General features: G+C 50.5%; 1 protein-coding gene across 1 annotated transcript in view; it reads left to right on the top strand.

Moving 5' to 3' along the window:
* The first annotated feature begins 11,025 nt into the window (after positions 1-11,025).
* Positions 11,026-16,326, top strand: part of WNT4 (Wnt family member 4) — a 62,103-nt gene continuing 56,802 nt past the window's right edge. Inside the window, exon 1 of the mRNA XM_056795612.1 lies at positions 11,026-11,452. Coding sequence (XP_056651590.1) covers positions 11,376-11,452 — 77 coding nt within the window. The 5' untranslated portion in view covers positions 11,026-11,375. The remainder of the gene's footprint in view (positions 11,453-16,326) is intronic.

Raw genomic sequence — 16,326 nt, forward strand, 5'->3', positions numbered from 1 at the left:
GTACTCCCATCTTTTCCCTGACTCTGTCTCCCGTTCCTGGAATGCTCTCCCTCCTCCCCTCCATCTCCCAGCTTCCCAGCGTCCTTCAAGATTCATCTCAACCCCTCTCTCTGCCCCTCCTTCCCCCCATCTTCCTCTTCTGTCCCCTCCACACACCCTAGCTCCCAGTTCCTTCCCTCTGAGATGATTTCCAATGACATTGTATATAGCTTTTTTTTAACCCTTATGTCCTATCTTAGAATCAATCTAGTGCAAATATCAATAATATGGAAATAGATCTTGATCAATGACACATGTAAAACCCAGCGGAACTGCTCATTGGCTACGGGAAGAGGAGTGGGAGGAGGGGAAGGAAAGAATGTGAATCATGTAAACATGGGAAAATATTCTAAATTAGTTAATTAAATAAAAAAATTTTATTCAATACAAAAGAATCAATACTAAATATCTTTTCCAATGCAGACGAGCAATGAGGGGGGTTAAGTGACTTGCCCAGGGTCATACAGCTAGGAAGTATCTGAGACCAAGATTTGAACCCAAGATCTCCCATCTCCAGGCCTGGTTCTCAACCCTCAGAGCCACCCAGCTGCCCTGACATTATATTGGATGTACACAATTGTTTGCATGTTGTCTCTCCCATTAGAATGTGAACTCTTTGTGGAAGGAGAGGAACCTGTGGTTTTTTGCCTTTCTCTGTATCCATATTATCTATCAGCTTGTCTGAAACTTAAGTGTTGAATAAATGCTTGTTGAAAGGCAGCAAGATGTCACCTGAGGGTCAGAGGCAGGATCTAAGACAAACGGACTGGGACCACCGGTGAGAGTGCCAATTCCACAGGGTGCCCGATGATCTCTCCAGTCCCTTCCAGTCCTGACATTCTCTGTCCCCATTAGAAAAAGAATTTTTTAATGTCAAAAGCTGGTGTTTGCCTTTGAATCCCTAATGATGAGCACAGAGCCTGGCACACAGAAGATGTTATTAAATGCTTAGTGGCGGAGGTGATGTTGGTGGTGATGAGCTAAGGCCCCTTCTCATCTCTGACTTTTCTGTGTTCTAAGGCCCCTCTGGGATATGATATTCTCTATTCAAAGGTCCCTTTTAGGTCTGCATTCTCTACTCTATGGCCCCTCCAGCTCTGATATTCAGTGTTCTAAGCTCTCTCTCCCAACTCTGACATTCCCTGTTCTAAGGTCTCTCCCAGCTCTGACATTCCCTGTTCTAAGGTCTCTCCCAGCTCTGACATTCTCTGTTCTAAGGTCTCTCCCAGCTCTGACATTCTCTGTTCTAAGGTCTCTCCCAGCTCTGACATTCTCTGTTCTAAGGACTCTCCCAGCTCTGACATTCTCTGTTTTAAGGTCTCTCCCAGCTCTGACATTCTCTGTTCTAAGGACTCTCCCAGCTCTGACATTCTCTGTTTTAAGGTCTCTCCCAGCTCTGACATTCTCTGTTCTAAGGACTCTCCCAGCTCTGACATTCTCTGTTCTAAGGTCTCTCCCAGCTCTGACATTCTGTGTTCTAAGGTCTCTCCCAGCTCTGACATTCCCTGTTCTAAGGTCTCTCCCAGCTCTGACATTCTCTGTTCTAAGGTCTCCCCCAGCTCTGACATTCTCTGTTCTAAGCTCCCTCCCAGCTCTGACATTCTCTGTTCTAAGGTCTCTCCCAGCTCTGACATTCTCTGTTCTAAGGTCTCTCCCAGCTCTGACATTCTGGGTTCTAAGCTCCCTCCCAGCTCTGACATTCCCTGTTCTAAGCTCTCTCCCAGCTCTGACATTCCCAGTTCTAAGGTCCCTCCCAGCTCTGACATTCTCTGTTCTAAGGTCTCCCCCAGCTCTGACATTCTCTGTTCTAAGCTCCCTCCCAGCTCTGACATTCTCTGTTCTAAGCTCCCTCCCAGCTCTGACATTCTCTGTTCTAAGCTCCCTCACAGCTCTGACATTCCCAGTTCTAAGCTCCCTCACAGCTCTGACATTCTCAGTTCTAAGCTCCCTCCCAGCTCTGACATTCTCTGTTCTAAGGTCTCCCCCAGCTCTGACATTCTCAGTTCTAAGCTCCCTCCCAGCTCTGACATTCTCAGTTCTAAGGTCTCCCCCAGCTCTGACATTCCCTATTCTAAGCTCCCTCACAGCTCTGACATTCTCTGTTCTAAGGTCTCCCCAGCTCTGACATTCTCTGTTCTAAGATCTCTCCCAGCTCTGACATTCTCTGTTCTAAGCTCCCTCACAGCTCTGACATTCTCAGTTCTAAGGTCTCTTCTAGTTCTGACATTCTGTGTTCTAAGTTCCCTCCCAGCTCTGACATTCCCGGTTCTAAGGTCCCTCCCAGCTCTGATAATCTTGGGTTGGTTGTTCTAAGTGCTGCAGGGTCTCAGAAACAGGAAGGCCCAAGAGCTTTCAGAGCCAGAGAAGACTTTGTGGAGAAGGTGGAACTTCCTTTCTAAAGAATGAATAAGATTCAGGTAGGCCAAAAGGAGTGAAGGAGAGGCCACCCTTCCTTCCACAGCCGTTAGCCCTTTCTGTAAGATGTTTTCTACACCCACAATCCCAGAAACACAGGACGCCCCCATTCCCAGCCTGCCGGGCCGGGTATTTATAGCTAACATAAAGAGAACCTGAAATCCCAATCTGTTTGCTTAGCAGCGCTATTACAGCGGGAGCACTCCCAGAGCCGCCACAGACAGACCCTCTCTTCCGCCTCTTCTATTTTTTCCTCCCAGTTTAGTTTTGCATCATCTTGACTTCCAAAATAAACCTCCTCCCCTAACTGAACGGCCTCATGTTTAACCAGAATCACTTCCGAGGTCATCTCTTCTACACTCCCTTCCCCCCAATCACCCTCTCTCTCTGGGGTACCAAAACCCACAGTTTGGCACATTTTCTCTTGATTAAAAAGCAGCCATTTCCACATTTCTCATGTTCTCCAAAATTGTCTTGATCTTCCTTCTCAGTAGATGTCACCCACAGGCTTGGTTCTCTGAATCAAGTCCAACTACTCCTCTTTAAAAAAAAAAAACTATTTACCTTCTGCCTTAGAATCAATACTGGGTATTGTTTCCAAGGCAGAAGAGTGGTAAGGGCTAGGCAATGGGGGTCAAGTGACTTGCCCAGGGTCACCCAGCCAGGAAGTGTCTGAGGTCAGATTTGAACCTAGGACCTCCCATCTCTAGGCCTGACTCTCCATCCACTGAGCCACCCAGCGGCCCTCTGACGTTGTACTCTTCTGACCCAAACCCTTGAACCTCACCAGGCACAGCCCCATTTAGTTAAATTATATTAATGAAATCAACTGATCAATTAACACACATTTCCTATGTGGCCATTATATGCCAGGCACAGGGGTTGGCACTGGGGAGAAGAGTGCAAAGAATGACATGATGCCAATTCATGATGTGTTTACTGCCCTGGGACGCTACAGGACTTTAGGATTTAGATTTAGAAGGAACCTTCCCTAGTACAGAATCGCAGAGCTGTGCAAGAGAAGTCAATGGTTATCTAGTTCGTACCTGAAGAAAATCTCTGCAATTGACCCACATGGAATCATTCCACCTTTGCTTGGAGACTCCAAAGAGTGGCCTCCACCACCTCCTTAAGCTTTTCATTCCACTTTTGGCCACCACAGGGCACTGCTCCCAGGTCTGCCCTTTGAGGCCAAGCAGAATAAGGCTGTGCCATCTTTCTATGGCAGCCCTTCAAACACGCATGGCTCTCCCGGAGTCTTTCCTCCTCCAATCCAAGCCAAGCTTCTCGGTTCATTCACTCCTGATCTCGGGGCTCTTCATCCTCCTGGCTGCTCCTCCTCTCTGTGTCCCCAGGCTCGTTCATGTCCCGGGCACCCAGAACAGAACACGATATTCTAGATGTGCCCCGCGAGGTCCAAACGGACAGTGGGACCCTGAGCTCCTCATTGCTGCGTCCCAACACCAACACACCGGCTTGTTCAACCCCATCGTTATTCAAGGGAGGAAATGAAGGCTCCGAGTTCTTCACGCCTCAAACTCTATTCGCTATAACCAAGTCACGTTGCCAGATCTGGTTGATTCTTTCTCTAAATATTTCTCAAATCAACAATTCAACAAACATCTATTAAGTACCTAGTTGTGCAACTGGGACAAGTACTTGGCACAACGGATAGGCTTGGAATTAGAAGACTCATCTTTAGTGGGTTCAGATCTGGCCTCAGACACTTATTAGCTGTGCTGCCCTGGACGAGTCACTTAACCTTGTTGGCCTCAGTTTCCTCATCTGTAAAATGAGCTGAAGGAAATGGGCAAACACTCTTGTATCTTGACCAAAAAAACCCAAAATGGGGTCATAAAGAGTTGGACATGACTGAAAAATGATTGAACAACATGGAACACCAACAACAGTAGAGGCTTCATTCTGAGAGCTAGGATTCCAGAGATGAAAAATTATCATCCTACTCCTTTCCATTCCCTTGGTTGTCATCTCTAGTTTGGATCCCATCAGCTTTAACAGGATGATGGCAGCCACCTCCTAGCCATGTGACCCTGGGGTAAGTCACTTAAATTGTTTTTCTCAGAGGAGGAGGAAGGTTGAACTAATGGCTCTTCCCACCCAATTCTATGATCTGATGGTCTCCCTGCTGCCCAATCCCTCCCTCCTCTGGTCCATCCTACATACCACCTATACACATGATCTTCCCAAAATACAGATTGGGCCAGGCCAGCTCCCTGTTCTGCAACCTCCACTGGCTCCCTAATAAGTCCTAAAAGATAATGACTCAGAAGGTCATTCAAGGCTTCCACTGTCTGGCCCTAATCTCACTTTCCAAACTTATCTCCCATTGCTGCCCAGCATGCATGTATCCCAACCAAATTGGTCTATTCACTGTTCCCATCCAGGAGCCATTCAGCTTAGTCTAGGTTCTGATATTTACTACCTGTGTGGCTTGTGTTGGCACGTCACTTAACCTGCTTGGCTTCAGTTTTCTCCTATATAAAATGAGGGAATTGGACTAAATTATCTCTCAAGTTTCTTTCTAGCTCCAAATCCAACTGTGAAGTTCTACATTTTAAGGTTCCTTCTACATCTGACATTGGGTTCTAAGATCCCTCCCAATTCTAGCATTCACCATTCTAAGGTTGTTCCCAGCTCTGACATTCTCTGTTCTAAGGTCTCTCCCAGCTCTGACATTCTCTGTTCTAAGGTCTCTCCCAGCTCTGACATTCTCTGTTCTAAGCTCTCTCTCAGCTCTGACATTTTCTGTTCTAAGGTCTCTCCCAGCTCTGACATTCTCTGTTCTAAGGTCTCTCCCAGCTCTGGCATTCTCTGTTCTAAGGTCTCTCCCAGCTCTGACATTCTCTGCTCTAAGCTCTCTCCCAGCTCTGACATTCTCTGTTCTAAGGTCTCTCCCAGCTCTGACATTCTCTGTTCTAAGGTCTCTCCCAGCTCTGACATTCTCTGTTCTAAGGTCTCTCCCAGCTCTGACATTCCCTGTTCTAAGGTCTCTCCCAGCTCTGACATCCTCTGTTCTAAGGTCTCTCCCAGCTCTGACATTCCCTGTTCTAAGCTCTCTCCCAGCTCTGACATTCTCTGTTCTAAGGTCTCTCCCAGCTCTGACATTCTCTGTTCTAAGATCTCTCCCAGCTCTGACATTCTCTGTTCTAAGGTCTCTCCCAGCTCTGACATTCTCTGTTCTAAGGTCTCTCCCAGCTCTGACATCCTCTGTTCTAAGGTCTCTCCCAGCTGTGACATTCTGGGTTCTAAGGTCTCTCCCAGCTCTGACATTCTCTGTTCTAAGCTCTCCCAGCTCTGACATTCTGGGTTCTAAGCTCCCTCCCAGCTCTGACATTCTGGGTTCTAAGCTCCCTCCCAGCTCTGACATTCCCTGTTCTAAGCTCCCTCCCAGCTCTGACATTCTGGGTTCCAGAGTTCCTTCCTGATCATCCTGGGTTCTACAATCCCTCTCATTTCTGGCATTCTTCATTCTAATATTCTCTGGTCTAAGGACTCTTCTAGACCAACATTCTCTGTTCTAAAGTGCTTTCCGGATTTCACATCCTATGATCTTGTGATACCCATAAAACCACTTTCTAATTCCTATAGTTTACTGAATTAGCCTGAATGGCTCTTCTTCCCCATCAGGGCTGATTACCAATGACTTCCCCCCCTGGTTCTCAGCTTCCGGGGGGTTATTTTTCAAAAGTGATGAGGAAGGCTTTATTATTGTAGGTTGCTGGCTGCTGTGGAAACTCGCCCAGAGCAGCCCCTCTTTGGGGAAGGCCAACAGTGACGTGCCATCATCGTCCTGCCCCTCTTCCACACCCTCTGAGCTCATTTCTGCTCTGGCGGCAGGAAGGGGCCTACCAGCCTGGGTGCTAATCAGTCATACCAGAGACTGGCTGGAGGAGCCAAAGGACAAATCCAGGGATAACATGGGACAAGTGCATATGTTGCTGGGAAATGCCACCCTAATTGCCTTTTGCTTGGCCTTGCCACCGGGCCTCTTGGGTAAGCTTGGGGAAATTCAACCTGTCTCCTTTGAGTGTTAGCTCAGGGCTCGCTGAGGGGGGAAATGAATCCTAAACATGCTCCCTGCCTTCTAGGCACATACACTCTAGTTGGGGGCTGGGAGGGACTCAAGTAAAAGTATTAATGGCTTGGATTTACTTATATGGAGCTCTACGCTTTGTAAAGTGCTTTTGATACATTGTCTAGTGGAGGATCAAGTGAGATAATATGTAAAAGGCTTCAAAACATTAAAGGGGGGGCAGCTAGATGGCTCAGTGGCTAGAGTGCCAGACCTGAAGTCAGAAGGTCCTGGGTTCAAATCTAGCCTCAGATACTTCTTAGCTGTGTGACCCTGGGCAAGTCACTTAACCCCCATTGGCCAGCCCTTGATCTCTGACTTAGAATTATCACTAAGATAAAAATTAGGGTTAAAAAAACCTTTAAAGTGCTATAAATATCATTACTATTCAACCCTCTTTATTACCTTTATGAGGGGGAAACAAGTTGAGGGCAGATAAATGATCCATCTATGGATAGAGCACTGAGCCTGAAGGTTCTGAGTTCAAATCTGAACTCATATACTTCCTAGGGGTATGTCCCTGAGCAAGTCACTTCATCCTATATGCCTCTATTGCCTCATCTGTAAAATAAGCTGGAGAAGGAAATGGGAAACCACTCCAATATCTTTGCCAAGAAAACCCCAAATGAGGCCACAAAAAGTTAGACATTAAATAGTCATTTGCCGGGTCTAGTTCCCAAGGAGATCAGGGAAAAGAAAAAGAATCTATCGGGATACTCTAAATGACTACCCTGGTGCAAATATCAATGGCATGAAATGGGTCTTGATCAATGACACATGTAAAACCCAGAGGAATTGTGCGTCAGCTACCAGAAGGAAGTTGGGGGAGGGTAGGAAAGAACAAGAATCTTGTAACCATGGGAAAATATTCTAATTAATTAATTAAATTTAAAAAAAAGAAAAAGAATTTATAGGTTCCAAAATATTTTTGGCAGCTCTCTTTGTAAAGGCAAAGACCTGGAAACCAAGGGGGCATCCTTCAACTGGGGAATGGCTAAATAAATGGGGGTATATGGTTGTGATGAAATACTACTGTGCCTAATGAAATGATGATCAGATTAATTAAAAAAACAAGATAATGAAGAGTGAAATGAGTCGCACCAAGAGATCGTTACATATATATATATATATATTCATATCTACAGATTTAATATTTGAAAAATAACTTGTGAATGTACACCTCCAGAGAAAGAACTGAGAAGTGGAAACGTGAAAGATCTAATCTATATATTTTGGCAGATGATGCTTTCTATGGTGTGGGAAGGTGAAAGAAGAGGTGAATAAAAAATAAATGTTAGAAACAACAACAACGAGGTTATTTATCTGTGTCTCGAAGCCTAGATTGAATCTAAATCTTCTTGATTCTACGTTGAGTGCTCTAACCACTACACCACCTTATTTCTCCAAAGTAAACACAAGGTTCAACCAATCCACTGGAATGTGTAGACTTCTTCAGCTAAAGTTGGAAGGAGCCTTGAAAGCCATCCTGTTCAATTCACTCATTTCAGAGACAAATAAACTGAGACTGAGAGAATTGATGTGATTTACCCAAGTCCACACCCCGCTAATAACTAGGAGGTTTTGAATTCAAGTCTTCCTGACTCCCTTTCAGCTCCGTCCACCATACTACCACTCAACACCCCCTTGACTGAGGCAATGATGATTGTCCCTTCTTTGCTTATAAGGAAAATGAGGTTTATGAAGGTAACTCAAACTGGAAAGGAATAAGCATTTATTAAGAACCTACTATGTACCAAGCACTTTAGAAATAGTATCTCATAACAATCCTGTGAGGCTTGTGCTTTCATTATTTTATTTTATTAACTTATTATTCTCTGGGTTTTTAAGTTTTTTTTAAACCCTCACCTTCTGTCTTGGAGTCAATACTGTGTATTGGCTCCAAGGCAGAAGAGTGGTAAGGGCTAGGCAATGGGGGTTAAGTGACTTGCCCAGGGTCACGTGGCTGGGAAATGTCTGAGGCCAGATTTGAACCTAGGACCTCCCATCTCTAGGCCTGGCTCTCAATCCACTGAGCTACCCAGCTGCCCTCTCTCTGGGTTTTTTTTTAACAATTGAGAAACTGAGGGAGAGAAGTTAAGTGACTTGCCCAGGGTCATACAGCTAGTGAGTGACTCGGGTCACATTTGAACTCAGTTCTTCCTGACTTTTGATTCCGTTGTGCCACCTAGGGTCTCAACTAAAAAGATGCTGCCCATTCCTTTTACTCAACACTACACTATCCCAGATTGCTTGATACCCCCAACTCTTAGTCCTGGAAGGGACCTGCAAGATCATCCAGTTTAGTAGTTCCCATTGAGTGGTTCTGAAATTCTATGAAAATTCAAAGGTTCTCAGGGGTAGCACTAAAAATTCTTTTTTTTTAAACCCTTCCCTCTAAGAATCAATACTGTGTATTGGTTCCAAGGCAGAAGAGTGGTAAGGGCTAGGCAATGAGGGTCAAGTGACTTGTCCAGGGTCACACAGCTGGGAAGTGTCTGAGGCCAGATTTGAATCCAGGACCTCCCCTCTCTAGGCCTGGCTCTCCACCCACTGAACCACCCGGATGATCCCACTAAAAACTCTTTAATGGTATCTTACATTGCAAATAATTGCAGAAAATTAAGTATATTAAATTACCCTGGAGATCCCAATACATTTGTTGTAGTTGTTGTTGAAAAGAATTTGAGGGGAAAAGACCAGTTGGGAAGCACACATCCCACCCTTTTATTTTACAATTGAGGGCCAGAGACCTCCCCAGTATTGTGCCTAACATCACAAGGCACAACAGGACCTAGAAAACTTTGTAGAAATATTAGAGTATTCTAGAGACCGATGCTTTTCCCCCACTATATTGAAAGTGCAGGAAGTATGTGATTATGTCACCAGTCGAATGATTCAGAGAGGGGAGAGATCGATGTGGGGGAGAATAATCCGGGAAGGTGTCATGGGAGGCCCAAAGAATAATTATCATCCCATTATGGTATTTATTAACTTCTCAGACCAAACAGAACACTGTCCCCAGCACTTCGGGCTGTCCTTCTCCAGAAGCTTCTCTCCCGCTCCTCTATGACCTCACTGCCTTAGAAAGTGTTGTGATTTCCATTTGACAGATGGATAAATGGGAAGCTCCGAGATGGGGAGCCAAGGTCACCCAGGGAGGCAGAGGCTGGGACCCTTCGGCTCCCTCTTCTCCCATCACCCAGACCTTCTGGGTCTTTTTCCCCCCTGTACTAAGTAGGCAACTCTGGGCTCTGCAAAGGCCTTTCCCACAGCAGAGAAGGCTTCTTAGAACCCAAAAGGTCCAAACGGTCCTTAGGAAAGAGATCATCTTAGTCCTTAGGATACAGAATATCAGACCCGAAAAGGGCCTCTTGGAAATTTTAGGGCTTATCAATTGCTGATCGATAAGCATTTATTAAGCCCTAGCCCCGCCCCGCCCCCTCGCCCCCAATTTACAGAGGAGGGAACCAAGTCCTGAACAACCTTCACCTTCTTTCTGACTGTCCCATCCGGGCCCTTTGAGCCTAGGGGTCCCGGTCCCAAGAGCTTTGGAAAGTCCAAGTATATGGGATCGTAGAAGGAAAAGCTGGAAGCAAGTGAGGGGGCTGAGAAACTGCTCGGGAGAAGGATCCGCTTCTTGGGGAATAAATCCGCGGCGCTCGCGTGAATGTGGTTTTTAAAAACTCCTTTGATCATTGTTTTCCATATTACCGCTCTCCTTTGGAATCTCTGCTTTTTCTCGGATGTATGGAAAGAGCTTATTGCGAGAAGGGCTGCAGAGGCTTCCCCAGCCTGCCGGAGGGGTCCGCGGCACAAACAAGGCTTAGAATCGCAGATCTAGGCCAAATCCCTCCTTTTACAAATAAGGAAGATGAAGCCCTGGGAAGGGAAATGACTTGCCTGGGGGTCCCACAGGGAATAAGCGACAAAGCTGGGATCTGAACCGAGGCCCTCTGAATTGAAAGCGAGTGTCCCCTTCCATTCCAGCGTGAGAAAACGGGCAGCGGAGGGCTGCGAACCTAGAGAAGGGCTCAGGGCTGGGACGCCGCCGTGCCCGGTTGGCTGCGAGTCCCGGGTACCCAGAGCACCCAGAAAAAAGCGCAGCCAGCCAGCCCTTGCTCCCCCTGGCTGGAGCTGGAGAAGCTGTGTCGCAGCCCCCTGGGGCCTCGGGTTGGCCCGGGGAGCAGGAAGGGGAAGCAGCAGCTAAGGGCGCCGCGGACCGTCCGGGTCTGGCTCCGAGGCCCGGGCCGCGCTGACCCCCGGGCCCAGAGGGAGGCCGGGTACGGAGGGAGCAGGGAGCGTGCCCAACCCCGGGCCGGGCCGGCCCGCCCCCCGGGGGGGGTGTCCCGGGCCGCTGGGCCCGCCCAGGTAACCCCATCCTTGGCCCGCCCCCGGCCCGCCCCCCCGCCCGCCTCCCGGCTCCCTCCTGCGCCGCATCTCAGGACTCTGGGGCTGCGCTGACAGTCGGCTCGGCGCGGAGCCGGGCAGCGGGCGCAGCAGCCGCCGGGCAGCCCGCAGCGCAGATCAGCGCAGCAGTGCAGAGACTCCGGAGCGCCCCGCCAGCCCTTGCCCCGCCGCCCGCCTGCTAGCCGGCCCCGGCCCGGCCCGGCCGGCTCCGCCCCGCCCGCCGCGCCGCCCCTTGCCCTGCCCTGCCCTGCCCTGCCCTGCCCTGCCCTCCTCTGCCTCCCTGCCCGGCCCCGGCCCCGGCCCCGGCCCGGCCCCGGCTCTGGCTCCCGGACTCCGACTTGGAGCCCGCGGGCTGCCCACCTGCAGCCCCGACGGGAGGGTCCCAGCACGGCCGCTGCCCGGGCCGGGGGCCGGCTGCACGATGAGTCCGCGCTCCTGCCTGCGCTCCCTGCGCCTCCTGGTCTTCGCTGTCTTCTCGGCCGCCGCCAGCAACTGGCTGTAAGTGGGGCTGGGGGTGAGGAAAGTCTCTGAGCAGGGCTTCGGAGGGCACGGCAGGGCACGGCAGAGCAGGAGCCGGCGGGCGCGGGGTGGTGCCAGGCGGTGAGGGGCACCCGGCACCGGGGCTGGGGACCTAGGCCGCCGGCACTGCTCTGAGCAGGTGTTCTCCAGACTCTCTCCCGCCTGCCCCCCACCAGCGGGCACCCCGGCCCTTCGGGGCCGCTGTCGGCCTGAGCAGCCCCGAGCCGGAGAGGAGCCGGAGCTGGAGCCGGGGGAGCGCGGAGAGTGGGAGTGGGAGATGGCAGCTGGGGCTGGGAGACGGGGTTCCCGTCCCAGGCAGTTGGGGCTCGGCTCTCCCGACTGCCCCCGCCTCCTCCTTGCGGGTCCCCTGCCCTTCCCCTCTCCGGCTGGGGCTCGGCTGGCTGGGCTCTGACAGGTCGGTTGGGAAAGTCAATTACTGAAAGGCTCCGGGACTTAAGAGCAGGTTAATCCCGAGAAGAGTCCCCAGGAGCTGCCTGTGCTCGGGATGAGGTGCAGCCGCCGGCAGCCCGCGAGAGAGAGAGCTGGCGTGTAGGGACGTGTTTGTGCCCGGAGGGGCCGGCGGAGAGGGGGGGAGGGGGCCGGGCTGGGGCCAGCACAATTTCCTAAAGGCGGGGGAGATGTTGCTGACCTAGGTTTGGTCCTGAATCCCTGTCCCCAAGGAGTGCACGGCCTGGCCGGAATGGGAGAAGGACCTCCACACCCAATACCAGCACCAGCCCCCAAGCTTGTAGCTGGGCCCCTGGAGGAACGTAGCTCTCCATATCCCTGCCCGGGGGTGGGGGGGGTGCAGAGATCCCTGGAGGGTCACCGCGCTCGGGGTGGGAGGGAGCGTTGGAGCTTGTCTGGGGAAAGAGGCCAATGCAAGGAGAGGAGGGGGGCGTCCTTCCTCTTCTCCCTCCACCCTGGCATCTGCCCCCCCCTTCCCATTTCCCCCAGATGCAGCAGCACCTGCGAGCATTAATCCAGTCCTGTTTTATTTCGCTGCCCAGGGAGCCTAGACCCCAATATTGATCCGAGGACTAAAGGGGGGATATAGCCAACAGTGTAGCCTGGGGTTTCCATGGAGACCGCGGAGAGAGGAAAAAAATTTTCTCTCTGCATGAAGACTGGAGAACAAACGTCTCCCATGAGTTTGCCTTAAGTGTCCACTGGCTGTTGCTATGAGGTCATTGTGGCCTGCCGGGCCTGCTGGGAAGGAGTTGTGTTCAGTTGGGGTCAGAGCCACCGGGGAGTTTGGGGACTGAGGTGATGTGGAACTTTCCCAGCTGCTCCGGAGACCCACTTGGGGCAGAGCCTGGGGGAGGCTGCAAGTGGCTGGTAGACAGTTTTGTTTTTCTTGGATTCCTAATTTGATTAACACTTCGGGAGCTGCCCTGTGGTGCTTACACAAACCCAGGGCAGCGCCATACATCCCCTCACCCCACCCCCAGCTGGGTGGGAACTGGATAGCAAAGCTCTGAAGCCAGAAGAGGACACCCCCACGACTGAGCGCTGGGTGGGGGCTTCCAGGGACAGTGCCTCAAGAGCCCTAGGTCTGTCACCATTGTAGGCAAAGTTCCGGCCTCCACAGTAGAGTGGGGGTTCCCGGGTCAGTGTTCTCAGGGCTTGTTTGTTTGTTTGGGGCGTCTCATCAAGGAGTCAAGGGCCGCCTGCAGCCTGGCCAGCTGGAGTGGGGGCTCTCCTAAGAACATGGAAGCAATATTAACTGGCGTTTCTGCAAGGCTTTTTAACTCAGGAGGCACTTTTCCTACAGCCAGATGAAATGATCTCCGAAGTCCTTTCCACTTCTCAGTCCCATGATCCCTCTGACCAGAGTGGCTAAGTAGTATAAATCCTTATCTGCCTACTTTACAGACGAGGAAACTGAGGCTTAGAGGAAGGAAAGTGATTTGTCCCAAGTGACATAGAAAAGTGAGCAATTCAGGAACCAACCTCTAGTTTTTCTGTGGCCAAGTCAGAGTTCTTCCCACTGCCACTGAATGTCAATTTCTGTTCTATCTGGGAATCATGAACCTGTGGGGATACTAAGGGCACTACAACACCCCACATTCTCTCCCTCTCCCCCTCCCTCCCTTTCTCTGTGTGTCTCTCTCTTCCCCTCCCTCCCTTTCTCTGTCTGTCTCTCTATCTCTCTCCCCCTCCTTCCCTTTGTCTGTCTCCTCTCTATTTCTCTTTCCCCCTTTCCCCTCTCCATTTCTCTCTCTCCCCCCTTTATCTTTCTCCTCTCTCTCCCTCCCTTTCTTTGTCTGTCTGTCTCTCTCTCCCCCTCCCTCCCTTTGTCTGTCTCTCTCCTCTCTATTTCTCTCTCCCTCTTTATCTATCTTTCTCCTCTCTCTCCCTCCCTTTCTCTGTCTGTCTCTCTCTCTCCCCCCTTTCTCTGTCTCTCCTGTCTTCTTTCTCCTCCCTCTCTCCCTCCCTTTCTTTGTATGTCTGTCTGTCTCTCTCTCCCCCCTCCCTTTGTCTGTCTCTCTCCTCTCTATTTCTCTCTCCCTCTTTATCTATCTTCCTCCTCTCTCTTCCTCCCTTTCTCTGTCTGTCTGTCTCTCTATCTCTCTCCCCCTCCTTCCCTTTGTCTCTTTCCCCCTTTCTCTGTCTCTCTCCTGTCTGTCTGTCTGTATTTCTCTTCCCTCTCTCTCCCTCCCTTTCTCTGTCTGTCTCTCTATCTCTCTTCCCCTCCTTCCCTTTGTCTCTTCCCCCCTTTCTCTGTCTCTCCTGTCTGTCTTTCTCCTCCCTCTCTCCCTCCCTTTCTTTGTATGTCTGTCTCTCTCTCTCTCCCCCTCCCTCCCTTTCTCTGTCTCTCTCTCTCTCCTGTCTGCTGTCTGTCTGCCTTTCTCTTCCTCTCTCTAACACACACACACACACACACACACACACACACACACACACACACACACACCCCAGGACCATCCTCTAAAGCAGAAGTCCCTTCCCACTTCCCAGCCATGTCACAGCCGCTCAGTGGGTCCTGGGGAACTTCAGCAGTCCAATCTCCATAAGTTTATGGGAGCAGGGAGCAGCCCTTGAGGCAGAGGCTGGCAAACCTGTTCTCTGGGGCCAGCAGGTGGGTCAGGTTGTGGAGCAGCAGATGCCTAGCCGGCGATCCTTCTTCCACTAGCCAGGGCCACAGGAAGGTTTCTGAGGCTACACTGCCCTGAACATTGGCATCTCGGTTCCTGGCCAGGTTCCAGGATGAGGTCAATCAACAGGCATTCCACATGTTTCAAAGACTCCAGGGGGACTAGACTCTCCGAGCTGGGAAGGACCTCGAGGGCCTCCAGTCCAGCCCTCGCCAGATAAACGGTGATGAACCTGAATCACGATCTGCTCCGATGTGTACAGAGCAAGGCTAAGGAGACAGGACAGCTCCCCCACCCCAAGCAGGAAAGAAAAAGAAAAGAAACCACGATCATAGTTTGCATGTCTATAACACTGGAGTTTATGGAGCACTTTTATAAAGAGGCTATGCCAAAAGTCTTACAGTAATTGTAAGGCATTCGAGCTTAACGCCGCACTAAAACTTTTGGGACACCCAGTATTGTCGTTCAATCGTGTCCAACTCTTTGTGTCCCTGTGTGCAGCAGCATGCCAATACTGTCCATGAGGTTATTAACCAGGTGGCTCGGAAGGCTCGGAGCCAGGCGGGCAGCTGGGGGGCTCAGTGGATGGAGAGCCAGGCCTAGAGATGGGAGGTTCTGGGTTCAAATCTAACCTCAGACCCTTTCTCACTGTGTGACCCTGGGCAAGTCACTGGACCCCCATTGCTTAGTATTAATTCTATGAGAGAAGATAAGGATTAAAAATAAACTTTATTCTCTGTCTTAATATCAATTTCAAGATAGAAGAATGCTAAGGGCTAGGCAAATAGGGTTCAGTGACTTCCCCAGGGCCACACAGCTAGCAAGTATCTGAGGCCACATTTGAACTTGGGTCTTCCTGACTCCAGGCCCAAAGCTCTATCTACTGAGCCATCAAACTGCTCCCCCCCCCCGTATTTTATCCCTTTTCAACTTCCAAAAAATCATTGAGATCAGTATTAGGGGTTTTGTTAGTCCCTCTTTTACAGTGGCAGTTAAGCAATTTGCCCAGCCATTGGAAAAGCACATGGCAGAGAACCTGGGTTCAAATCCCACCTCTAAATACTATCTGCATGACTTCAGACAAGTCAAGCCTCCCTTGGCCTTATTTATTTAAGAACCTGCTCTGAACCAGATACTGGGGCTACAGAAATAAAACAGCCCCTGCTCTCCAGGAGCTGTACCTAGTACTAGCTGGGCTCTGAGGGGCTCTGATCTTCCGGTGGAATCCTAGGATCCATGATCACAGGGAGAGTAAGCGCTGAAGCCAGGTGCCAGGCCTCCCCCTCCTCCATCATCTCTCCACGTCGGCATGCTGTCCCTTGTCTCGTGCATCATCGGGCAGCCTCTCTGCTTGAGAGGTCTGACATCTCAAGAAGCCTGGCACCTAGCTGGAAGGCAGGGTTCACCCAAGAAATGCCTAGAGAGGAACAGCTGGGTGGCTCAGTGGATGGAGAGCCAGGCCTGGAGACGGGAGGTCCTGGGTTCAAATCTGGCCTCAGACACTTCCCAGCTGTGTGACCCTGGCAAGTCACTTAACTCCCATTGCCTAGTCCATACCACTTTTCAGCCTTGGAAACAATAGAAAGGAAGGGAAGGGGAAAAAAAGGAAGGGACGGAAAGGGAATGGAAGGCAAGGGAAGAGAAGAAAAGGCAAGGGAAGAGAAGGGAAGGCAAGGGAAGAGAAGGAAAAGCAAGGGAAGAGAAGGGAAAGCAAGGGAAGAGAAGGAAAAGCAAGGGAAGAGAAGGAAAGGCAAG

Source organism: Monodelphis domestica, chromosome 4 (genome assembly GCF_027887165.1).
Source record: "Monodelphis domestica isolate mMonDom1 chromosome 4, mMonDom1.pri, whole genome shotgun sequence".
Taxonomy (NCBI): Eukaryota; Metazoa; Chordata; class Mammalia; order Didelphimorphia; family Didelphidae; genus Monodelphis; species Monodelphis domestica.